General features: G+C 37.2%; 1 protein-coding gene across 1 annotated transcript in view; it reads left to right on the top strand.

Moving 5' to 3' along the window:
• SYTL5 (synaptotagmin like 5) overlaps nt 1–27,791 on the top strand; it is a 256,002-nt gene that overhangs the window by 91,034 nt on the left and 137,177 nt on the right. The window contains 1 exon segment of the mRNA XM_043996939.1: nt 17,990–18,488. Within this exon segment, the coding sequence (XP_043852874.1) occupies nt 18,370–18,488 (119 nt within the window). The 5' untranslated portion in view covers nt 17,990–18,369.

The raw sequence follows: 27,791 nt of genomic DNA, 5'->3' as shown, positions 1-27,791 counted from the left end.
CTCAGTTCAGGTCAAAAGTGATGATAAAGGGGGCAGCTAGGTGGCGCAGTGGATAAAGCTCTGGCCCTGGATTCAGGAGGACCTGAGTTCAAATCCAGCCTTAGACACTTGACTCTTAATAGCTGTGTGACCCTGGGCAAGTCACTTAACCCTCATTGCCCTGCAATCCCCCCCCAAAAAAGTGATGATGAGGGATTTAATGCTAGGAAGAATCATAGTGAGATTAAACTTTCTTCTTGGAAGATGCTAGGTATTATTTCAATAAATTTTATATCATTGCATTAGTTTTATTATTAACATTAATGTTATTAATTATTAAGATACTGATTAATATTAATAATATTAAAACATTACTTGTTTTAAGTAAAGAACCATTTTCCACGTGGACATCAAATAGTTCTCACTGTGTCTGGAAATATTTTGTACATTTGTAGTACATGTCTTAGAACAACCAGGTGGCAAAGAGGATAGACTGCTGGGCCTGGAGTCAGGAAGACTCATTTTCCTGAGTTCAAATCCAGCCTCAGACGCTTATTAGCTGTGTGACCTTGGGCAAGTCACCTAACCTTCTTTGCTCCAGTTTCCTCATTTATAAAAGGAGCTTGAGAAGGAAATGGCAAATCACTCTAGTATCTTTGCCAAGAAAACCCCAAATGGGGTCATGAAGAGTCAGACAGAACTGAAAACAACTGAACAACAACAAAGTACCAGTCTCAGCTGTGAGTGTGGAATTGAGTTAAAGACTTTGAAAACAGATATTAAAAAAAATAATCACTGAATCAATAATGAGTTCCTTTTTTTATCCACGGAACTTGGGCAGGCTCTTTTCACATCTCAACCAATATATTGTTTTGTTGTATTTGTAGATTTTTTTTCATCAAAATACTTTGTATAAAGTAAATAAACATAAAATGAGTTCATATTTGTAAGAGTCACTAGTGTTTTCAGCTTTTATAAATATGTTTCACCTTCTTTGAAGAAAGATTTGATTAGATTTGCTTTATAAAGGTACCTGATAAAATGCTTCTCACTGCTGTCAAACCTTAAATGGGTAATTATGGCTCTTATCAGAACTTACTGCTTTCTAGTTTTTTCACAGAAAGTAGAGTTTCAGCCACCTCTCTTGATGTAACCATTCTATTATTCATTTATATTAATGTCATGTGAGCTTTCTGTTTTGTTTTTTTATACAACTTGGGCTTTAATCATCTTAGACTTCTTTTGACAGAAAAATTACCAGATTTTTTTTTAAATTTTCTGCATCTTCTCTCTCTCTCTCTCCCCCACCTTGTCTCCCCCCTGCCTTCCACCTTCTCCCTTTCTCTTCTAATTTACTTACTTCTCAGTCCCTTATAGTATAGTTCTTTATTAATGTTGAATAGTTCATTTTGTTCTCTGCACTGTGCTTTGACTTCTTGTATTGCTTTAACTTTTTGACTTTCACTTTAAATTGTTGATTAAAAGTAACAAGAATTTCCGATATACTTTCTATATTCCATCCCACATTTCATTTTTGGTTGCCTTTAATTAGGCAATACAGTGTTCAAGTTTCCTACTCCACATACCAACTAGATAGTAATATAATCTTCCAATGTTTTCCACAGTCCTTTAATACAGTTATCCCTTCCACATCATGAGGTTAGGGGTGTGTTGGTCCCCACGATGTGGAAAATCCATGTAAAATTTTTGGCCCTCCCCAGAGAAGAAGTCTGAATTTTCTTTCCTTTTATGGGGTGCTTATAGTACCTTATTGTAAAATTTGCATTAAGTAATTTTCTTTTTCATCTGCCAGAGTTTGCATGTCATCCACAAAAATCCCCCAAAGTTCCCATTTAATTTTTTATGCTGACTCACCATATATTGAAACTGTGATGGGGAAAAAGTCTCAATGTGGAAGGGATCATTGTAGTTTTCTTTTTATTTTTTCATTTAATAGCTGTTTATTTTATTAAGTAACCAGTTATAAATTAACCTGTTATAAAGACCATGGCAGTGACTTTTTGGAAAGAATATAGAATTAGTGTCACAATAGAATGCTTCAGCCACTTGTCACTCTTGATACAAAGTATGGGGGAAAGAGAGTCAGGGCAGACCATTGAACACAGCTTGAATTTCTAAAGGGACTGGTTTAAAGAAAAACATCCTCATTCCTAATCTATCCTTCTCACTCCAAAATGTTCAATGTTATGCCCATGTGATAGAGAGCTCCTATCCAACTATGTATGAACATGAGAGCTCTGTGGTTTGCATCTAGGATAATACAGACTGGGGTAGGAGGAAGGCAATAGATAGCCATGATCAGAAACAGGTTTGGATAAAGAGGAAGTGACATAGACAAAGGAATAACTTGTGAATTCAATTCTGGAAAAATTAGACAAGAAAGGAGGAGAACCTTGTGGCATCTGAGTTCTCCAGCAGTCAAGAGGGATGAAGGATCTAAGGAAGACTCCTCTAGGCATACATTTCAAGAATTTTGGACATAATGACATCAGCATTGTGTCTAATACATGGAAACATGCAGTCACATTAGTCTGAGGCCTCAGTAGTGCTGATATCTCTCTGTATACTATAAGTGTTTTTTCCACGTGTGTGAGTTTGATGAATTGTTATTGTTTTATTTGATTGACTTTGTTCAATTGACCTTTTATTTTAATTCATGTTCCTTTTCCCCCCCATATGGCCATTCTTATTTTCTTCTTTAAGTGCTTATCCTCTCCAGGCATGGCCATCTATTTAATGTTATTTATTTTATTTTCCTTTAAATGGAAGAAACATATTAAAATCAGACTGATTTGTTGGAACTTGAATAATTCTATTAACATAAAAATAGCCAGAGTACCATTTGTTACTACAATGAAAATTTGAATTCAACCCATTGAAGTCCATTGAAGCAGATGACTTATCAAAGCTAATTTTAATTAATCTTTTAAACCAAATTTCTGGAAGTACTAAATTCTTACATTAAAGCCAAATTCGGGGGACAACTAGGTGGCGCAATGGATAGAGCACCGACCCTGGATTCAAGAGGACCTGAGTTCAAATCTGACCTCAGACACTTGACACATACTAGCTGTGTGATCCTGGGCAAGTCATTTAACCCTCATTGCCCCACAAAAACAAAACAAAACAAAAACATATTTAATTCATATATATTTTCATGGCGTATGTGCCTATATTTTTGTGACTTTTTAACTTTAGCACTTTGAAGTAGAAAAGGATTAAAGGAATTTTGGCAATACCTCGGAAATTTGTAAAAAAAATAATCTTTATTTTTTTTAAAAACAAATATGAGCATTTTCATATCAAAGAACAGTAAAACAGAATTATATATGAAATTATGACTGTTATAATTTTGTTTTAAGTATATGATAAATTCAGCATATTAGTTTCAATGCTATCCATCTCTCTAAACTTCTTTCTCATCTCAGGTCCTCCCAACCTCACTGCCAGTGTTCTATCGACCGTGCCAGCTAGCTGCCCCTCCTTACAGAATACAACAAAAGGAGGAGGAGAAAACAGAAAGAGGTGTGGTGTGGGAGGGGATAAGTTCAGTAAAGGTAGACAAAAGGACAAAACCACTCCCACCAGGGAGAAACAAGGTGATGGCAAAGGCCACACTCTTTTCCTTTGGGAACTGCAAAGGATCCCACTTATCTGCAAAGGACCCCAGCATTATCCTAGCCTGGCAGATTGACTGGAACCTCTCTTGCTTCCCAAGGACACACAGGGAATCCAGCTTGGGATGTAAGCAACAAATTATGTCAGCCAAGGTGCCTTCATCCATGACATATTCATGGTCCCCTGCCTGTTCTGGGTCCAGTGTTTCTGGAAAATAAGGCAACTCCAAAAGACAAGTTCAGGGGACCCCTTAATAGTATGTAGGGAAAGTTAAAGTTTAAGCTTTAATATACTGAAGTATATTAGGGAAGAGATATTGAAATACACATTAAAATTATTTTTTAATCTTAGTGAAAACAGTTCAACACCTTAAGGGAAAATGATTCATTTATATACTTATTTTCAGATTTCAATGTATCCCTGCCTTTTCATTCTGCATGACTACTGTCCATGTAAATTCTCAACAGATGGTCTGCTCAATATGCCATGGACTTCCCTCTAGATCTATTGACATTTTGTGGTTACCAATGAAACAGAGAAGCTGTTTATCAGTTATGCTTCACTCTTTTATGGTATTTTTAAAATTGTAAATATAAAAACCAAGAACATTTTCAATATACAAAGTATTACAGAAAGAGAACTATATATGAAATGGTAAATCTCTGATACATAATTTTAAAAATTGTATATATTCAACAGTTGCTACTAAGTGGCAAGATTTGAAACTTATGGTTGAGAAGGAAAATGAAAGGGAAAAGTACTTGCTTCTTCACTGGCCTTAATCTGCCTTTTGATTTTACTGACCTTTTCCCAGATCTCATTTTTCTGTTCTCTATGGACTTACTTCTCAGTTGTTGCCTTCTCTCTTTGGGCCTTTTTGAAGAAAAAACAGTGAGGGGAGAGAACATGATCCACATATACCCTCCTCCTCCTTATAACAGTCAAGCTACAGGGTTTATGATTTTAGTCAGAAGACAAGAAGAAAACCACAGATTCAGTTTTAATTTTGCTTTTGGGAAATTTATCAAAAGTTATTAAGCATAAAAATGTTAAAAAAAATATATAACTATTAGGGGCAGCTAGGTGGCACAGTGGATAAAGTACTGGTCCTGGATTCAGGAGGACCTGAGTTCAAATCCTGAATCAGACACTTGACACTTACTAACTGTGTGACCCTGGGCAAGTCACTTAACCCTCATTGCCCAACCAAAAAAAAAAAAGAAGAAAAGAAAAAAATGTCTATTATAGTATATCTGAAAGCCCCCAAGGTAGGATTAAAACAAAACTAGATATTTTAGACAGATTGTTAAGCTGTGTTTAACTCCTCTGTGTCCTCATTTCAGTCCCCTGTTCACAATTAAGATTTTTAAAAGCTCATATAACAGTTATGACTAGTCATTGTTTTGTATATTTGAAAATTCAGGAATCAAGAACAACTTTAAAAATAGATAAATTATATAGGAAATTTGTGCTACTGAAGGCAGTAAGAGACAGGAAGAGAGAGAGAGAGAGAGAGAGAGAGAGAGAGAGAGAGAGAGAGAGAGAGAGAGAGAGCGTGCGAGCGTGTGTGTGTGTGTGTGTGTGTGTGTGTGTGTGTGTGTGTGTGTGTGTGTGAAACCTTCACTTTCCTTTTGTTGGTCTCAGATCCAGGATACTCAAGGCTCTGTGCATGTCTTTCTTAACTCTCTGTTATCCTTAAAAAGAGTAGAGTTCTAAAAGGACACTTGTCTCTTCTTCCTCTAATTGGAATATTTGTATTTAATCAATTTTTCCTTGTTTCCAATTGCTCAAATATATTTACCTTCTTAGATTTCTCTGTACTCTTATATTTACATTTTGATGTTTTTTCTCTGTTCTTGTCTCTTCATCAAGAATATTTGAAAGCCTTCTATAACATTAAAGTGTGTTTGTTTTCCTGTAGAATAATATTCAGTTTCACAAGGTAAGTTATATTTGGTTGATCTTTCACCTTTTAGAATATCATATTTCTGGGGCAGCTAGCTGGTGCAGTAGATAAAGCACTGGCCCTGGATTCAGGAGGACTGGCCTCAGACACTTGACACTTACTAGCTGTGTGACCCTGGGCAAGTCACTTAACCCTCATTGCGTTACCAAAAAAAAAAAAAAAAGAATATCATATTCCAAGATTTCCTCTGTGTTATGACAATAGTTGCCAAGTCTTATGTGATTCTGACTCACGTTCTTTGGTCCCTGAATTCTTTCTTTCTGACTACTTGCCCATTTTTTTCTTTGACCTGGAAGCTCTGAATTTCAGCTATGGCATTTCTGGAATTATCTTGTGGGGATTTTTAATGGTGGATTCTTTCTATTTTTGACTTTGCCCTCTGGTTCCAATACAGCTGGTAAATTTTCATTTATGAATTCTTTAAATATGGTATCCAGGTCTTTGTGGCATTTTTTACATAGTTTTCATAGAGTTTGATAATTCTTAAATTATTTCTCCTATATCTGTTTTTCAGGTCAGTTGTTTTTGATAGTAGATACTTTACATTCTCTATTTTGGATTTTGTTTTAATATTTCTTTTCTCACAAGTCATTGATTTGTCATTGTTTTGTTCTAATTTTTAGAGTTCATTACTTAAGTTTTCCATTTTCTTCTCTGTCATGGGAAATAGGTGGTATGGGGGTCCTTAGGTATTCCTCTTTAAAGAATTACAACTCTAGAACACAATTCAATTAGAATAAAATGGTCTTTTATTTGGGTTCTTAGAGAAACTAACCAAGAGCAAGTCAAAGACTTTGCCTCAAGGGAAGGAGGTGGCTTAGAGACTTGATTCTCTGAGACACCTTTCTCAACCTAAGCCTTTATAAAGGATGAATGGTGGTGGTGGTGGGCAGGGACGGATGGGGTGACCACCTGACTATGGAAAGTTCCTTTTGGGGGTAGGGAAAGCTTGAATGAGAGGTAGGGTGGGAAAGGCTTAAATCAGGGGTGATGGTATCTCTTTCCCCTGGCTCAGCTTAGGTAGCAGCCATGCCTGATGGGCTTATCTCCTGGTGGGGTGGGAGAGAGGCTTGAATGAGGGGTAGTGGTCCTAACTTGTGGAGTTATCTTTGTCCTGGGCTCTGCTTATCTCCTCCTACTTCTTAGGTGTACCTTCCTTCAGTTAAGCTTCTCCAGGAAAAAAAATCTCTGAGTGATGCCAGACCCATATCATGCTCTAAATTATTTATTCTCCTTTTAATTATTTCTTCCAGAGCTGGTAATTCATTCATAATTTAATTTTATTGTTTGCTTAATTTCTTCCAAGTACTCTTATTGTTCTTGTGGCAGAGTTATCTTTTATTGTCTGAGGCTATTTGTAGGTATGCAGTTACTCTCTTCTGGTTTTGTCTCTTGGGAATCTCTGAATCCGTTATATTTCTTCATAATATTTTGTGTCTTACTCTATTTAATCACATTTCCCCACTTCATTTCCTGATTTGGGACTTTATGCAAGTTCCAGGTGCTGCACCATATTGTACTCTTTGCATAGGCTAGTCAAATTCAGTTTGGTTCTGACCTCAATTTCCTTGGCTTCTGCTGATTCCATTTCCCATTTGTATTTGCTCTCAGAGTTCTGGCAGACTCCAGGGTCCTCTTGGTCACCTGGGTTCAGAGTGCTGTGATCTTCATATCTTTCTGGAGCATCTCAGGTCAAAATGTTATGGGCTTTTCTTCCTCTTTGGTGAGCTGCTGACTCTTAACCCCAAGTATGTAGTCAGAGTTGTCAGAGCACAATATGTTTCCAAGAAACCTAAAGCTTCCTCATCCAAGTCTTCCAACTAGGGAAAGAGCACTGATATTTCAGGTTCCCCTGGAGCATCTCTGCAAACTGATAGGCTTCTTTTTCTGTGCTTATTGTAGCCTTCCTGGCAGCACTGTCCACAGGCTTCTATCTTTTTGTACAGTCCTACACCAAATGAAGGTGTCTTTCTTTTTATTAAGTGTATCCCCAGGACTTGGCACAGTGCCTGGCACATAATAAGTACTGAATAAATGTTTATTGGATTGGATTGGAAATTTAGACCAAAATTCTGTTTTCTGTCTCTCCCCTCTTTTTGTCTCCTTTGCTATCTCTCTCTCTCTCTCATATGTCTCTTTGTGTTTCTGTCTTTTTTTCTGAGTCTGTCTCTCTGTCTCTTGTCTCTCTTGTTTCTTCTCTTTCTCCCTCTCTTTGTCTCTTCCCCAATTCTCTTTCTCTCCTTTTGTTTGTTTCTTGCTTCCCAGTCACAACAATGAAGTACCTGATCCCTCAAACTTTCTCTAAATTAGCATCCAATTAAACAACAATGTAAACAAACTTTCAATCTTAATTAAGCTGTTAGTCAGGAAACCATTATTAAACACCTATGATATGCCAGGCACTGTTCTCAGTTTGGAGGAATACAAAGAAAGGCAAAAGTCAGTCCCTACTCCCAAGGTACTCACAGCTTCGTGGAGGATACTATATACAAAGAATTATATACAAATAAGACCTATACAGGATAAGTTGGAAATTATCAACTGGGGGAAGGCATTTGGGTTAAGGGGAATCTGGATAAATCTTAAAGGAAGCCAGGAAGTGTGGATGCAAAGTTGTATACTTAATATAAGTACTCCAGGACAGAAGGAGGCATGTGCAAAATCACTGTATCAGTTATCTGAAAGAGGAGTTAACAACGGTCAATCCACTTCAAACATACCTCTCCTAACTTAAACCCAAGGCAGTGACATCATGAAATGATGAGCTCTGTTAATTTCTTTTGTAGTCTCCTACTGCTGTTTTCATCCAATTCAAACATTCCATATCAAGCGGATTGCTTATTGAACCCTTTCTTATGTTCTGGTGTATACATGGAAATGTTCTTTGTTTTCTTATCTTATTTTGTATTTAAGTTTAAAATGAATGAAAAAATTTACAGAAAACCTATATCATTCCACATCCTCTCTCAAATTTCTTTTTTGATTCTGAACTTAAAAACACCTCAAATAAGAGAAGAGAAACATAAGAAAAGTAAATAAGTATCACCACGGGGAGGAAAGACTAATGAAATCAATTCTTTGATTTTTATAGACTGCTGTTAAAAAAAAAAAAAGAAAGAAAGAAATAGAATGGGACAAAGAAGGAACACCAGAAGACAAAAAAAAAAATTACCAAAGGAGCTAAAAATTAAAAATAGAATGTGAAGAATGTGGGGGAAAAAGATACAGATACAGCAGATAGGTAAAAAAATATCTGAAAAAAAATTTGGCAATTAGATTGTTTGCAACTTTGTGGAAAGCAGTTTCAGTCCAGTGCTGAAACAGCAAACTGTTTTTTAAAGTGTGAAGAAGTGAGAGGAGAGGAGGTGGAGTCAGAAGAGTTTGAGTGAGGTCAGGAGTGGAAATATAAGTCAGCAGATTGAGGGAATGGTAGGATCTAGTGAAGGGTTTTTATTTATTTATTTTTAAAAGATGTCTACCCTTTCCTACTTAAGCTTTTCCCTCTAGGCTTTTGTGAGGCTACTCTCTGGTGAAGAGTTCTCCACTTGCCTATCTATCCATTCTTTCTCAGTCTCTTATGTTGGTCCGTTGTCCACATGACAGACCCCCCTAAAGTGTATTTCCTTCAAGACTATGTCCCACTCCTCTCTTTCTACACTCTCCCTTTTGGTGACCTCATCAGCTCCTACAGATTTATTTAGCATATCCATGTGGATGACTTCCCAAAGCACTATATTCAGCCCCCCATCCCCACCCCCAGCTTTTATTTGATATCATTCATTGCCTATTGACAGTTCCAACTAGATGTCCCACAATTCAAATTCAACATGTCCCAAACAGAACTCATTATTTTGTCCTCCTAAACCTGTCCCTGTTCTAAACTTTCCTTTTTCTGTTAGAAGCACCAGTCTTTTAGACTCCTAGATTTGCAATCTTAGCATTATTCTCGACTACTTAGGTTCTTTCACCATGTATCCATTCATTAACCAAATTTTGCTGTTTTTTTCTCTACAACATCTAATTTCTTCTCTCTGCTGACATAGCTACAAGCTTATTTCCAGCTTTTATCATATCTTGCCAAAACTATTGCTACAGCTTTGTCATTGGTCTCCCTGGATTCACGAGGACCTAAGTTCAAATCCAACCTCAAATACTTGACAATTACTAGCTTTGTGACTCTGAGCAACTCACTTAACCCTCATTGCCCTGCAAAAACAAAACAAAACAAAACAAAACAAAAAAACCCCCCAAAAAACAAAAACAAAAACCATAACAAAACAAAACAAACAAAAAACTATCTGATACTGGCTAAGAAATATAGAATTAGATTAGTGGAATAGAATAGATAGAAATTACAGTATAGTAAATGACCATAGTAATCTAGTATATGACAAACCCAAAGATCCAAGCTTTTGGAACAAAAATTCATTCTTTGAAAACATTGCTGGGAAAACTGGAAAACAATATGGCAGAAACTAAGTATAAACCAACATCTCACATCATATACTAAAATAAGGTCAAAATGGATACATGATTTACACATAAAGTATTATACCATAAATAAATTAAGAAAGTATGGAATCATTTATCTGTCAGATTTATGAGCAGAGGAAGAATTTAGGACCAAAAATATGTAGAGAATAAAACAAAATGTAAAATAGATTCTTTTGAGTATATACAATTAAAAAGCTTTTGCACAAACAAAACCAATGTAACCAAGATTACAAGGGAAACAAAACTGGGAAAGAATTTTTGAAACAAATATCTCTGATAAAAGCCTCATTTCTCTGATATATAGAGAACTGAGACAAATTTATAAAAATATAAGTCATTCCCCAATTGATAAATGGTCAAAAGATATGAACAGGCAGTTTTCAAACAAGGAAATCAAAGCTATCTATAATTATATTGAAAAAATTCCCTAGGTGACTATTGATCAGAGAAATGCAAATTAAAACAACTCTGAGATATTCTCCTCACACCTATCAGAGTCACAAATATAACAAAAATGGAAAATATTGGATGTTGGAGGGGAAAACTGGGATACTAATCCACTGTTGATAGAATTGTGAAAAGATCCAACCATTCTTGAGAGCAATTTGGAACTATGCCCAGAGGGCTATAGAACTGTGCATACCCTTTGATCCAGCAATACCACTGCTAGGTTTATATCCCAAAGACATCCCCCAAAAGAGAAAAAGACCTATTTGTACAAAAATATTTATAGCAGCTCTTATTGTGGTGGCTAAGAATTGGAAGTCAAAGGAATGCCCATCAATTGGGGAATGGCTAAACAAGTTGTGGCATACCACAATGATGGAATATTATTGTGCTATAAGAAATGACGAGGAGGATGATTTCAGAAAGGCTTGGAAAGATATTTATGAACTGATGTATAGTGAAGTGAGCAGAACCAAGAGAACATTGTGCACAGGGACAGCAATATCATTTGATGAAGCACTCTGAAAGACTTGACTATTCTCAACAATACAATGATCCAAGACAATCACAAGGGACTAATGAAACATGCTATCTACCTCCAAAGACAGAATTGATATTGATGGAACAGACTGAAGCATGCTATTTTTCACTTTCTTTCTGTGTGTGTGTGTGTGTGTGTGTGTGTGTGTGTTTTGTTTTGGGTTTTTTTTTCAGGGTAATGGGGGTTAAGTGACTTGCCCAGGGTCACACAGCTAGTAAGTATCAAGTGTCTGAGGTCGGATTTGAACTCAGGTCCTCCTGAATCCAGGATGCCCCTCACTTTCTTTCGTTTGTTTTTCTTTTATTCAAGTTTTTTGTACAAAATGTATTAATATGGTACCATGTTTTACATAATCATACATATATAACCCATATCTGATTGTTTGCTGCCTCAGGGAGGGGGGAAGAGAGTAAGGGAAGGAGGGATAAAAATTGGAACCCTAAACTATAAATAAAAATGTTTATTACTTAAAGAAAGTTATTGCTGAGCATTCCGTGATTACCAGTATGTAAGAATAGTTCTTTTCAAAGTAGTTTCATAAAGACTGAGCCTCGTGATAAAAAGTAATTTTTGTCACGCAACACTGCTTCCATCATGAATTGATATTTCTAAGAGAAATAAAAAATGAAAAAAAGTGGGGAGTGTTAGGTAAAATCCATAAATTTAATAACATAGAAAACAGATAAATAAGGGAATTAATTTTGGTTCTCCATAAACTCTACCCTACAGGAAATGGAAGGAACAAGTAAGTGTGTAATACTGAACTAGAGAATAGAATTAAGAATATATTAGGATGGGGGCAGCTAGGTGGCGCAGTGGATAAAGCACCGGCCCTGGATTCAAGAGGACCTGAGTTTAAACCCGACCTCAGACACTTGAAGCTTACTAGCTGTGTGACCCAGGAAAGTCACTTAACCCCTAATGACCTGCAAAAAATAAAATATATATATATATATATATATATATATATATATATATATATATATATATATATGGAAAGAAGAGAAATAAGAAGGCAAAGCAAAATAATAATTCTTAGAAAATGAACAGAAACATTACTTAAGCCAAAATTTGGGAGGAAAGGGAGGAAGGGAAGGCCTTATATTACATGTTCAACTGGGAGAGAAAAGAGAAGAATTAAAAGAAGGTTCAAATACATGAAAAGAAAACAGTATAAGCATAATTAAGTTCAGGGACAAAGTGCTTACCCGAAAAACAAAGGGAAATAAAAATAAATAAATGGAGAAAAAGACATACCAAACAAATCAGATGGGAACTATGAATAGAATAAAACAATGTAATATAATAAAAGAGAGTAGCAGACTATCATGAAAATGAAATAATAATAATAAAAACAAAAATAATAATTATAATCCAACAATTTTCCATATAGAAGAAACACAACTAAAATATAAAGACAAATATGGTATAAAAATGAGAAGCTAGAACAAAATTTAGTATGCATCAGGTGATTTACCACAAGTAGAATTTCAAACATGTCATCAGACAAAGCAAAAACAAAAATGAACAGTATAAAGGGAGATAGACAGATAAACTGTATTATGCTTAAAGATGCCAGAGACAATGAAGGAATATCTATTTTAAATGTGTATGCACAAAATGGCATAGCAGTTGACTTCATAAAAGAAAAGTTAATTGAATTGAAAAAATGTTAATGGTAATGCAATAATTACAGGAGATATTAATGTTCCTTTGTCAGATTTGAATCTAAGAGAAAGATAAAAAGGAAAAAATAAAACTTAACAAACAGTAGGATAGTTGGATCTGAAAGACGTACTCTATCTTCTGAATGGAAACATTTAAAATATGCATATTTTAGCTCTCTGTTTTGGAATATATATGAAAATGAGTTATGGATTATGGATTATAGAGAAATTATAAATAAATGTAAAATAGCAAAAATACTAAACACATTTTTAATATAGCTAGGTAAGAGTGGAGTGGTGGTGAAAGTTAGTTCTGTGATTTCACTGGCATATGGACCTCCCAATACTGAAACACCCTTTGCCAGTTTGGAACCTCCTTTGTAAATTAGTCTTAGAGAATTGTCAGAGAGTTACAGATCATAGCTTGATAAAAGCAGCAATTAAGACAAGGAACACAATGGGAAAATATAGCTCTATATGGAAACTAATAAAGACATTGAATACTGAGTAAATCAAAGAAAAAATTCTAAAAGTAATGTTTGTTTTTTGAGAATTAGAATGGGTTAGAGACCTCATACAGATAGAAATATAGAATTACCATCCATCCTAAACATATTTAAAAAGTAATAAGGAAAACATTCTGCAAAATTATATTTGTTAAATAAATGTGAACTTAATAATTAAAGTAGGGAGAGATAAAGTAATGAAAGTAGATATAAAAAGAAAAAAGAAAGTAGATATACCAATAACAGTCCTGAATATTGATGCAAAATTTTAAATAAAGTTCTGTCAACCAATAGAGATGGATAGGAAAGTAGGCAAGCATACTAATTAAGTTTACTGCTTCTGCAGCTGTGAACTGTTTCAACCTTTCTGGGAAGAAATTTTGAGTTTTGCTAAGTGACTAATATGGCTACACCTTTTGACCTAGAAATCTTACTGCTAAATATATACCCCAATGATGTAAAAGACAGAAAGAAAGTTCTTATATATGCCAAAATGGTAATAGTAACACTTTTTGAGTTAGCAAAAACTGGAGATTAGGTACCCATCAATTGGGAATGGTTAAACAAATTAAAGCACATGAATGGAATGGAATATTAAGTGTGTGTTAAAAGAAACGAATATGAAAAATGATGCAGCATGAAGAAAAAGGAACCAGAAAAATAACATACGTGAAGATTACAATAATGTAAAAATACTTAATTTTATAATCCTAATGACTATGTTTGGCCTCAGAAAAGATTAGAAAATGTATCTCTCTCCCTTCATTGCTGAGGTGGGGAATGAAGGATATGGAACATTGCATATGATATCAGATTTTTTTTCCCTAGACTTCTTTTTTGTTTTTAATTTTTTGCTGCTATAGAGGACTTTCTGGGTTGAGGAGGTGTTGTGATAAATTTGGAAATAAATGTAATGAACAGCAAAAGTTATAAGTAATTTTTAAACAAAAGAACATTATTGCTAAAAGATTTAGAATTTCTGATTTTATTAATTCAAAATCTTTTGCAGCATATATAAAAGACAGGAAAGAAATTTGTCATTTTTTGGCTGATTCCTTTTAGAGATGAATTAATTAGTTGGTTTTCATTGATAGAAGTCATAGATCCAGCTAATGACTGTCTTTCTAGGACCAGCAGGTGTCAAAATAATATCCAAATTAACTATAAAGGACATATGAAGAAAAGATGCTATCTGCACACAGAGAAAGAGCTGATAAATAGATGTTTGTATAAAATAATTATACATATTGTTATGCAAAATTTAATAATCTAGATGCAAAAGAGATGGGTAATGAATATATAAACCACCTGGATTTGATGGAGCTGCCTTATTGTCCAAGAGAATCTTATGAAACCCTGAATTAATATGATCAAAATGCCCTCCAGCTGAACCCAGACAACATACAAGTGAGTGGCAAGCAACCCCCAGAGTTATTTGGGGTGTTGCATACCATTTGCCTCTACAAATGTCTGGGAATTTATAGCTAGCAGATAAGCTCCCATCTACTGTTCCACAGGATAATTGGTAGATTTTATGGTTCTCTAATGAACACCTTCATCTGCTGCTGGAGTCATTGTTTTCTTCCCCAATACTTGTAAAAACATCTGGGTAACCTTATCTGTGACAGTCCCTTTTGATTCATATACTCTTGTTATACTGTTTGTTTTAAGGTTTGAGCTACCAAACTAATTTGTACTTCATATACTCTTCATGTTGTTTGCTTTTAAGTTGAACTGTCAAACTTATTTATATCACGCCAATGGAAGTGATAACATCCTGTACTGACCAAGGTCTGTAACCAATGAACAGAGAAGGTTTAAATACTTTCACTAACAAAGGATTTTTGAGTTTCTTGTTTGGAAGGAGTCTCTACACGTTCATGCTGCTTGCTCTTGGGACAAAAAACTGGTGCTGTGTTTTCCTAACTGCTCTCTGATCTGTTCTGTGAATTCCTTACTGTTTCCCATAAAAGACAATTATGAAAATATATTTTTCTTTCTATCTATCATCTATCTATCTTCTATCTATCTGTTTATCTATCTATCTATCAATCATATATCTATCTATATTTCTGCCTAATGTTAGCCATCTCTAGAATGGGAGGAGAGAAAAAGATAAATTTACATAATAACTTTATTATATATTTACAAGGAATAGCACGTTATACTTAATAGATTTGCAGTTTCATGTGCAAACATTTTTTATTATACGGTGTTGTGGAAATGCTTGTTTTATTCTATAAATTAAAAATAAAATAAATAAATGTGAAAAAGAATTTGGTCCCAAGAAGAGAGACATTTAAAAAAAAAACAACATTCTTTTAGATATCTGTACTCGAAATAACTGGGTGCGAATGATGAACAAAATTAATTAGCGATAATAACACGTAGAGTTAATTTGGCCTCATGATTCTCATTGATACTTGTCTCCCCAACTGAATTAAAAGATTCTTCAGGCCACTGACCATGTTTTATTCTTCTCCTACACTGCTTAGTATTTTATGGAGTAGATATTCCCTTAGAATATTCCAATTTGTATTATAAAGATTTGTGCACCCATCTCTCCACTATTAGATAGTAAATACTTTAAGAGCAGTGTTGTACGTTTTTATCTTTGGTTCTATCCCCCTACCCCCACAGCCTAACATAGTGCTTTGCATTTAGCTGATGCCTAACAAATATTTGTCAAACCGAGGTTAAATGAAGTGAACTGACACTATATTAATCATGGATTTTTTTTTGGTAGATCACATAATTTCAATGACCTGTTTCCTTGTTTGCTAGAAGTTGGACTGTGGCAGAGACTGCAGCACTTGTAACACTAGTAGTATCAGGGGCAGTGCCCTGGCAGAGTATGCTGTGGGCAATAGCAGCAACAATAGCTCAGGCCCCCTACAGAGGCTGCAACACAGGTTCTTGTTCCCGTTCTTTATAAGAAGACTCCTTCTACTTTGCTAAAATGATGAGCAAATGACAGTTGTTATGCTAACAAAGCAGATGTTAAAGGTCACTGCCTTGACCACCCAGATTATTGATGGCCAGGGGTGAGAGGTGGTTTGTTGTGGGTGTTGTGATACAGACCAAAAATAGCCTGAATTAACACCCCCCAAAGTTGTTATTGTTCAGTCGTTTCAGACTCTCCATGACTCTGTTTGGGGTTTTCTTGGCAGAAATATTGGAGTGTTTTGCCATTTCATTCTTCAGCTCATTTTACAAATGAAAAAACTGAGGCCAACAGGGTTAAAGTGACTTGCCCAGGGTCACACTGCTAGTGAGTGTCTGAGGCTGGATTTGAATTTAGGTCTTCCTGACTTTAGGCCTGGCACTCTATCCGCTGAACCACCTAGTTGCCCCCAAACCCCTCAAGTACATTGGCCTAAAAACTCAGATGTGGGCACTTAAGGGAGAGGATGATATAAAGAAAATTAAAGGAACAACCTAATGAACTTAAGTTTCTCAGGCCACCACTACTTCCCACCAAGTTGCCCCCCTAAAACTTCCATGGAGATTGTATTTACCTGGGGATCACTGAACACAGTGACAAGATAGAGGGAAACTGGGCTCACTCTGATTAGTAAAGCAAAGTAAAATGCCACTCAGTAAGGTAAATTTGAACTATCAGACTCGAGTTGTCTGCTTTGACTAAAGGAACCCCATCCTGGGGCAAGTTCCTTCAGCACTTTGTCCCTCACATTCTCCTGCTGCTAAATCTGGATCCTGTCTGTCTTTGTAACCCCTCTTTCCTTCGTGTCTCTCTCTGTGTCTCTGTGTCTCTGTCTCTGTCTCTGTCTCTGTCTCTGTCTCTGTCTCTGTCTCTGTCTCTCTCTCTCTCTCTCTCTGTCTCTCTCTGTCTCTGTCTCTCTCTGTCTCTGTCTCTCTGTCTCTGTCTCTGTGTCTCTCTTTCTCTCTCTCGCAGGGCAATGAGGGTGAAGTGATTTGCCCAGCGTCACATAGCTAGTCGTGTCAAGTGTCTGAGGCCAGATTTTAACTCAGGTACTTCTGAATCCAGGGCCGGTGCTTTATCCATTGTGCCACCTAGCTGCCCCACCCCAATGTCTCTCTTAACATCTCCCATATTACCTAGTCTATGCTGATTGTTAGCATCAATTTAAGAGACCAATGATTTCTGGATCTTGTCCTCAGCTTCTGGGAATATGTTCAACTTGTAATCTGTGGTCCTCCACATACTGGCTATATTATCCTCTTAAAATCATAATCCTTTCTTATTCTAAATAAAACATCCTTTTTCCAACAGAGATCTTGGTACAGATTTGCTATATAAGCCTTAATTTTATCCCTTCACTATAAGACTACCCCATAGAAAAAAAATCATATTATCTGTGACTGTAAGATTTCTTCAGAATTGAGATCTAACAAAGACAATTCTGGTGTTATCACTACCTATGTGAATGTTGTCTTCCCGCTATGTGACTTCCAAAGCTCTATCTCTATCCTGAACCTCTCCCAAGAACTTGAGACCCTTTTGGTTGACAAATTCAAAGATCTTGTTGCTGGTCTAGATGCAGCACTCTTTCCAAAATTAGATGCTTTATGATCCAAACGTGGTTTTGCTACCTAAACCAGGGAGAGTAAAAACAGAACGAAATCTATTGACCTGATTTCCTTACTGAATAGTGATGCAAACATTTTAAACAAAAATTAGGCGTTGTTATATGGTGCCTTGAATAAATATCTAAGTCATTTCCCCCATTTTCTTTCTCTCCCCCACCCCCCTTTTCATTTCTCATAGGAATTGGACACAGCCATTCAAATTCTTGAACTGTATCTGTGCTGAAAGATTTAAGTTGGACCTCAGCTGGTGGAACTTGGCTGTAACCTAAGAAGTACGGCAAAGAATTTGTGGATCTTCAATTAAGGGGAAAAAAATGCGTTTCTCATCAGGTGATCCTCATGGAGCTCTTTTTTTCTCCTCTTTGTCTCCTGAGAAAACATGTGATTACAGTTGGTGTATCTGCACAGATTTCATGAAGAATACAGTGCGATGCTAGTTGACTTGGTAGGTTCTCTCCTCAATGTGATTAAAAAAAAAAAAAATCCTTCACCGTTACAGAAGTCAATTTATCCTGAGCCTACCCAGCCACTTGTTGCAGGGGTTACTTTGGAAATACCATGTCTAAGAACGTGGAGATTATCAATCTATCATTTTTATTGGAACATGAGAAGGAAATGATCCTGGGAGTCTTGAAAAGAGATGAATATTTGAAAAAAGTGGAGGACAAGAGAATAAGGTAATCTCCTTTCATTGATTTTCTCACCTACCTTCCTGTAATTGTCCAGATCTAGTTTCTAGAAGATAATTTGAGTAGATGGAAGGCTGTTGTCCTGGATGATCTCCAGTGTACTGTGTAACTCTTTTTTTTTTTTTTGCAGGGCACTGAGGGTTAAGTGACTTGCCCAAGGTCACACAGCTAGTAAGTGTCAAGTGTCTGAGGCTGGATTTGAACTCAGGTCCTCCTGAATCCAAGGCCAGTGCTTTATCCACTGCGCCACCTAGCTGCCCCTTTCTGCGCCACCTAGCTGCCCCTTGTGTAACTCTTAAGAGCTTTTGAGTCTTTGGAGTTATTGGCTTTAGTGGGTGTGCCTTGTTAACCAGGAAAGATTTGAAAGCAATTTTGACATTCCCTTATTTAACCTTCTGGGAGAAGTAAGTAACTTTATGAGAAGCAGGTAGAATCATAGTGGATAGAGAGCTGGACTTGAGATTAATTCTGGCTCTGGGACTTACCACCTGTGTGACCTTGGGCAAGTCTTTTTATAATGTGTGGTTAGTGGCTCTTGCCTCTGAAAGAAGAGCATCCTGAAAATTATTTAACCCAAGGGTTCTTACCCATGAAGTTGTTTTAAAAAATATATTTTGGCAACTCTTTTTCAATGTAATTGGTTTACTTTGTAATCTTGTATATCTTGCTTTGTGAATTTAAAAGCATTATTCAGAGAAAAGAACCATAGGCTTTACCAGACTGCCTTAAGGGGTCCATGGCACAGGAAAAGGTATAAATGGAAAAATAAAAACAAACCAACCAGCAAACAAAAACTCAAAAACAACCAAAAGAACCCTGATTTAGTCTTTTTATTCATTTGATTGATTAAAAATCTTTAATTATTCATCAAGATTCAATTACCTGGGGGACAGCTAGGTGGCGCAGTGGATAAAGCACCGGCCCTGGATTCAGGAGGACCTGAGTTCAAATCCAACCTCAGACATTTGACACTTACTAGCTGTGTGACCCTGGGCAAGTCACTTAACCCCCATTGCCCCACCAAAATAAAATAAAAAAAAGATTAAATTATCTGGAAAGTTAGTTAATTAGGATACTTAGGAGTCATCCTAGGAATCCTAATTACTGAGAAGGGCAACTAGGTGGTAAAATGGATAGAGTGCTGGGCCTGGAGTCAGGAAGACTCATTCTTTCTGAGTGTAAGTCTGGCCTCAGACACTTATTAGCTGTGTGGCCCTGGACAAGTCATTTAACCCTGTTTGCTTCAGTCTCCTCATCTGTAAAATGAGCTGGAGAAGGAAATGACAAACCACTCCATTATCTTTGCCAAGAAAACCCCAAATGGAGTCATGAAGAGTCAGACATGACTGAACAATAATTAACTGAGATTTCATGTAATTGAATTCTGATGACTTGAAGCTTTATCCTAGACATATGCTATCTGGTGATACAATGGATAGAGTGCTTGGCCTAGAGTCTGGAAGACCTGAGTTCAAATTTGGCCTCAAACATTTATTGAGAGTGTGACCCTGTACAAATCACTTAACCTCTTTTTGCCTCAGTTTTTTTCAACTGTAAAATGGGGATAATAATTGCCCCTTCTTTTCAGAGTTGTTGCAAAGATCAAATGGGATAATTATAAAGTTGCTTAGCATAGTGCTTGGCACACAGTGAGCACCATATAAATACTAACTCCCCTCTGCCCTCTGTAATGATTGGAATGACGCCACCTGCTGGATACTTACTGTAGAAGAGTTCCGCCCATGAAGCGAAGATCTTTGAGGGCAAGACCAGGAGTCTTTTCTTTGGCATCAGGAAGTGATGTTGGGTAGTGGGAGGAAGAAGGAAGAGACTAGCGCTCTGTCTGGGGCTTTTCCTTTGGACTCTGGTGGAGAGCGGAGCTAGAAATGTGCTCTCCCTTTAATAGATAGGAATCTAGGCCTTTATCTCTCTTTACCAAATTCTTTTTATTTTTAATAAACGCTTAAAAGTCTAACTCTTGCTAAAGCTTATAATTTATTGGCGACCACTCATTGGATATTTTAGACAGACTAGCTAGAATTTTAGCCCTTAACACCTCCATAGTAAGGTTTTTACAGGATAAACCCTTAACAAAATTTTATAGAAGATGAAATCTTTTTTATGTGCCCTGCTATTTTCTTCTTCAAAGAAACAATGGCCCTCTCCCACCTTTTAGTATCCACCCTTGGACTGTCCCCCTCCAAATATGCCCTATCCACTCGATCTCGTACTTTTCTCTTTTGTTAATCTTTACCTGTGTTGTGCCACAGATCTACCCAGTTCTCCTTAGAAAACAACCTTAGAAAGTAATTCACACCAAGGTGAATAGGAGCAATTAATATCTTAGAAGGTCATTTCCAAGAATATTTTAATTTACTAGGATGCTAACTTTATCACTGGAAGTAATGTTTCTTAGTTCCAACAGGGAGGGAATTAGGAGCTGGAAATGTGAAAGTATCCACCTTGTTCAAGAAATCATTGGTAAATCCCCCTTGCCTAACCTTTCGTTCATGTCAAGGAAAGATGTGTTATAGGTTTAAGATCTGAATCTAGGAAACAGACAGAAAGTAACAATGTCCTCACTAAAGATTATGTGGACTGAAATGGATTCTGTATGCTTGATTGCCTCATCGTACCCATCTGACAGGATACTAATTCTGTTCAAGACCAAAATCACAATCAAGAGCTGCTATTAATCATCTTTGGAGAGGAAATGCTACAAACTTGTCATAAGCTTATTTTCATGCATTTCAGGAATTTGTAATGTGCTAAGAAAAACTTGGCTCCTTAACTATGAATATACATTTGAATTTTCTTGATTAATGCTAATTCTACAGTAAAATATCTGGATTTGGGTTCCCATTCTTCCAAGACATTCAATCAACACTGAAGTAACAAAAGCTCTGATAGAGATTGTGTCTGAGTTTCTCTTTGACTGGAATACAGATTATGGTAAATGTAGTCAATGGTTTTGGAGAGAATAGAAACAATCTTTTCAGTGTTTTAAATCTAATCACAAAAAAGTGACTGAGTTTTCTGATAGCCTGCAAAATATATTTAATGTTTTCTGGGAGATGGATGTTAACTCATTAATAAATGTCTCAAATAAATGTAAAACCATTTCTTTTAAGAAAGAACAATTTGTAAAGACAGAATAATAAATGCAATATTATATATAATAGGTTTTTTTTCTCCATTTTTTAAAAGCTTAGCTAGAGTCTATTGTATTTCCATATCATTTTTTCTTTACTTATATTTCTATTGCACTAGCCTCTTCTGTAGTACATACAATTCTTAGGAGTAAGATGATTGATTTCCCATTTACTTCCAATTTCTTTGTAGTAGCAGGTGAGGGGAAGTTATATATCCATTCTCCATAAGCATACAACTCCACAATCATCTTACCCCTGTAAGGGGCTAAAATTCTAGCTATGGTGTCTAAAATCTAATGAGTGGTTGCCTTAAATTAGAAAACGTATAGCACCAATCTTTGGGCATTAAGTATTTATTAAAGTATATTAGGAGTTAGTAAAGAGAAACACATGTATCAAGTATGAAATTTGCTTGCTCTCCCTATCCTGCCACCTCTCTGTCACCTCTGCCTTCGAGCCCAAGTCAGCAACCAAAAAGCTTCACTTCCTCCTCTGCTTGTCCCCGAAGCCTCCTGTGAAACTGGAAAAAGGGCCATCCATACACACACACAGTTCCAAGCTAACTGGCTGGCAGCACTGATTGACACAACTAATAGGTGGTAACTTCCAGATGCCAAAGTCACGTGGTTTCCAAGTCACATGCTTTCTCCTCATGGCGGAGCTTCCCTGCAATATCTCTTCCAGCAGGGGGTGTCATTCCAATTCTCACACCCCTCAGCTGATGACTTCACTGAGAAATCCAAAGGTATCCACATCAGCTCCTTCATCTCCCCTCTCCTGCATGTCAAACCATCTATTTCTCTCTTCTATATTGTTAAACTCCAAAGCAGAGTAGTCTACACTCCCTGTTCTTAGTTCCTTGTTACCTATTCACTTCTCAGCAGTTTTCAATCTAGTTTTAATCCACCTAATCAAAACCATTTTCTCTGAAATTATTACTGAAGCATGTTACCTCCTAATTGCCATAATCAATACTATTCTTGTGGAGAAGGTGGAAAGAGATGGATTAGATCATAATACAATCAGATGATCAGACAGTGTCAGAACTAGTTAGATGGCCGGATTCAAAGAGTTCATGGTTCGATGTCAGAGTGGCAGGAAGGCCCTAGTGGAGTAACTCAGGGATCTGTGTTTGGCCCAGTGCTGTTTAATATTTTTATCATTGACTTAGAAGAATGCATAGATACTAATCAACTCTTCAGATAACACAAAGCAGAGAGGGATAACTGACATACCTAACAACAGAGTCAGGATCCAAAAGTCTTGATAGTCTGGAGCCTACCAGTAGGTTATTTTATTTTATTTTGCAGGGCATTGGGGGTTAAGTGACTTGCCCAGGTTCACACAGCTAGAAAGTGTCAAGTGTCTGAGGCAGGATTTGAACTCAGGTCCTCCTGAATCCAGGGCCGGTGCTCCATCCACTGCATCGCCTAGCTGCCCCCAAGTTATTTTTTAATAAGATGAAATCTAACAGGTTTGAAGATAAAGTCTTGCCTTTGGGTACAAAAAAAATCAACTTCTGAAGTATAAGAGATGCAAAAATAGTTATATAAAAGAAAGTTTTTCTGAAAATGACCTGAGGTTTTAATGGACTTGAAGCTGGATATGAGTCACTCCATATAAGCGATGTGGCAACCAAAGAAGCTCATATAATCCTTTTTTAAAATTAAAAATATTAATTTTCACTTCCAAATTTTTTCCCTCTCCCTCCCCTTTCCTCAACCATTGAGAAGGCAATAATATAATTCCCATTTTACATATTTCTGTTAATCATTTCAGTCATGTCCAACTCTTTGTGACCCCATTTTGGTGTTTTCTTGGCAAAGATACTGGTATGGTTTGTTGTTTCCTTCTCTAGCTCATTGTACTGATGAGGAACTAGGGCACACAGGTTTAAGTGACTTATCCAGGATCACATAGTTAGTAAGGGTCTGACACCAGCCAAATTTGAGCTCATGAAGATGAATCAACCTGATTCCAAGCTTCAGTGCTGCCCCTCCTCATCCAGTGAAGTTATGTAAAACATTTTCATATCAGTCATATTGCAAGAAAAAAACCAATAAAAAATAAAGGAAAAATCAAGTTAATATAATCTTGAGCTACATTAAGAGGGTCATAGCTTCCATGAATGGGGAAGTGACAATCCAAAAGTACTCTATCATCATCAGACCTCATCTGGAACATTGTGCTTATTGTTTAAAAAAGACATTGATGAGGCGGCAGCTAGATGGCGCAGTGGTAAAGCACCAGCCCTGGATTCAGGAGTACCTGAGTTCAAATCTGGCCTCAGACACTTGACACTTACTAGCTGTGTGACCCTAGGAAAGTCACTTAACCCTCATTGCCCTGCAAAAAAAAGAAAGACATTGATGAGTTGAATAGTATCCTGAGGTGGGTAACCAGAATGGTAAAGGGCCTTGGGTCTAAGTCATATGAGGATTGGTTGAAGTTATGGGCCTGTTCAGGCTTGAGGAGAGAAGACTTAGGGGGCATTTGATAGATGTCCAGCTATTCAAAGGATTGTCACATGGAGAAGGTCTCAGACTGATTCTCTATAGCCCCAGAGGACAGAACCAGGTACAAATGGTGGAAGTTACAGAAAAGCAGATTTAAACATGAAGTCAGGAAAGAACTTCCTAATAATTTGAGCCATCCAATAGTGGAATGGGTTGCCTTGAGAAGTGGTGGATTCTCCTTCCCTAGAAGTCCTGAAGTATGGCTGGATGACCACGAGTTAGGTATATTAGTAGGAATTCCTCTCATATATCATTTGGACTAGCTGGACATTCAATTTCCTTCCAAATCTCAAATTTGGTTATTATGTGATTCTGTCATCTTCTCAGTCCTAATTCTTGATTTGGGGGTGGGGTGGGTATTTGACACTTTTTTGGACATTTTTTTTCTCCTTTGTCACCTATGAGCATTTTTTCCTCATGATTTTCCTCCTACTTCAATGAAAATAGCTTCTTTAGCTTCATCCTGGGTTTTTATTTCTTCTCCCATCTACTAAGTATGGGCATCCCCCAGGGCTCTGCTGTAGAATCACAGAACTTCAGAATTAGAATGGACTTTGTTGCCTTATAGTCCAACCTATACCTAAACAAGAATCGTTTTTTACAACGTATTTGGTAAGTGGTCATGTAACCTTTGTCTGAAGACATCTAGTTGGTAGAGGGAGGGACACATGACCTCCAGAAGCAGCCCTTTGCACTTTTGGATAACTAATTATTTAAAAGTTTTTCAGGGGGCCTCTAGGCGGCGCAGTGGATAAAGCACCAGCCCTAGTTTCAGGAGGACCTCAGTTCAAATCTGGCCTCAGATATTTGACACTTACTAGCTGTGTGACCCTGGGCAAGTCACAAAGTCACATAACCCCAATTGCCTCACTAAAAACAAACAAACAAACAAAAAACATATAGGGCCAAGCACAGATCTTTGGGATGCTCTGCTAGAAACCCCTTCTCTAGTTGTCGCTGGCCATTTTTTAAAATAAATTATCTTCTTTGGCAGTCTCCTTCATTGTCCCCCTTCCCTTTATAGATGATTCTTCCTTGAGGGTCTTCCCTGAGCTTCAGTCTGGCCGTTCCCACTTTCTTGTTGCACATTTCCATCTAGTGTGCAGTATCATCACTGAATTGGTCAGTCTGGTCTAGGCCAAGAAGCTTACTCAAACTGATGGGCGTACCTGCTGGAAGGCTGGAGGACCAGTCACTCGGCTACAGGACTGATGTGGGATTGGACTTTATAAGCCACTTGGCCATTGGGAAGCTGCTGCTGGGTTATACAGGATTACTCTGCCAACTGCTTCTAGCCTGGGGCAGGCAGTTTGCCACCTCGTCTGGGCAGTTGCTCGGTCCATTGGACTTCTGGGCTTGCTCTCTGATGCACAACTGCAGTCTTTCATCAGATGCAGCCCTTGGCAGTGCTGGATGGTTCTCTGTGCTCTTCAACTGAATATTCTATTATTCTTTTCAGCTGGAGACCTACTGTGTTCTTTCATTAATGGTCAACTAGGGCAATGACCCTTAGTCTATCATTGGCAGAGGCCTCTTCTCTTTGATTCCCTCAGCTCTGATGTGTGTCACTTATCCTCTCCTGTTGACAATTCTTCCTGGTTCAAATCTGTTTTCCTTCAGTTGGATGTGGAGATCAATCCTAATTCAGTCACTTACATTTCTCTCACATTTGGGGTCTTATTCTGATTGTTGTTGTTCAGTTGTTCCAGTCCTATCCAACTCTTGAGGTTTTCTTGTCAAAATATTGAGTGTGGGGCAGTTAGGTGGCACAGTGGATAAAGCACTGGCCCTGGATTCAGAAGGACCTGAGTTCAAATGTGAGCTCAGATGCTTGACACTTACTAGCTGTGTGACAGTGGGGCAAGTCACTTAACCCTCATTGGCCCTGCAAAAAAAATAATAAATATTGGAGTTGTTTGCTATTGTCTTCTGTAGGCTCATTTTTATGGTTGGGAAAGTGAGGCAAATAGGGTTAAGTGATTTGTCCAGGGTCACACAGCTAGTACATGTCTGAGATCAGATTTGAACTCAGGAAGATAAGTCTTTCTGACTCTAGGCCTTTCACTTTATCCTCGTACATTTAGCTGTCCCAGGATCAACCTCTATAACTAATCATTCTAGATAGCGTCTTGATCTGTTCTATAGAAATAGTTCAACAGGCCATATACAATGGAATAGATCCTGGCCCACTTCTGACATTATCACTTTGTACTGAGTTAATGAGAGAGAATCTAATCTTATATAAATTGAGTTGGGTTTTTTGGTTGTTTTTTTTTTGTTGTTGGACAATGAGGGTTAAGTGACTTGCCCAGGGTCACACAGCTAATAAGTATCAAGTATCTGAAGTCGGATTTGAACTCAGGTCCTCCTGAATCCAGGGCCAGTGCTGCCCTATAAATTGAGCCACCTAGCTGTCCCTATAAATTGAGTTTTAACCACATGATTTCCCAGCAAGATTGCGAACCGGTAACTTTTGACCCCATAAAGGGCTTCAGTATTTCCTGAAGTTTCATAAGCTACTTTCTGTGATTCATACTCCAATTCTTGACTCTGATTTCACCACTTAGCTGTGTCTCTCTCCTGTAACACATGGTGCATGCAACAAATTAATTTACTCTTATATTTGCTCACTGGTGCAGTGGAAATGCTAAATCAGACTTATACTCATCAATGTGTACAATCACTCTCCATTAATCGACAATGTGCTTTATTTTTAAACAATACAATCATCTGCTTCTCGAGGAACAAAATATTCATTTGATTCCTAAAAGTCCCATTAGATATATCTTGAACTAGTGCTGACAATAAGGTTCCTTTGTTGCCCAAAGACTATGTGTCTCCCTCCAAAGTGCCGTTCTGGTGAGTCACCATTAATCTGTCCTGCTCTCAAGTACACATGGAATGCTTAAATTCTTGAGTTTGGGGGATATAGGAGTCCTTTTTGGTAGCCACCCAGAAGCCATCTTGGGTTTGTGGTAGGTTTCTTATGGCTCTGATGAAGGCATTTATAAATTACCTCTAAGTTGTTTAGTGGTTCATTACTCAAAACTATGCTGAAAGGAAACTACCAAGCATAACTTTATTTTCCTAATGTCATTGCCAAGTGTTTATCAGTTGTTTACCAAATTTAGTGGACATATATCACAGGGTAAAGGACACGTTGTTCATGCTTGTTTACCAGATTGGGAGATACTCTTCACTGTCAAATGATGTCACTCAAGTGCTTATCTTATATAACTACCTAATCACAATACAGAGTCTTAAAACAAAATGAGTTTTTTATGCTGCTAACTTATTTATTCCCTCTATCCACCTCCCCCTAAACCCCCAAGCAAAGCTTGTCCATATTGCCAGTGGCTCACTAGGCCTTGAAACTCTAAAAACAATACCCGGGGCAGCTAGGTGATGCAATGGATAGAGCACCTGCCCTGGAGTCAAGAAGACCTGAGTTCAAATCTGCCTCAGACACTTAACACTTACTAGCTGTGTGACCCTGGGCAAGTACACTTAACCCCAATTGCCCCCCCCACACACACACATATATAAACAATACCCTATTTTAGCAAGGTGCAGCAGTGTAGAGTGGACCATCTGAAATTTAGAGTTAAGATATTTAGGTTTTT

This window comes from Dromiciops gliroides, chromosome 3, assembly GCF_019393635.1.
Source record: "Dromiciops gliroides isolate mDroGli1 chromosome 3, mDroGli1.pri, whole genome shotgun sequence".
Lineage (NCBI taxonomy): Eukaryota > Metazoa > Chordata > Mammalia > Microbiotheria > Microbiotheriidae > Dromiciops > Dromiciops gliroides.
The sequence above is the reverse complement of the archived record's forward strand: the minus strand, read 5'-3'. Positions and strand labels throughout refer to the sequence as shown.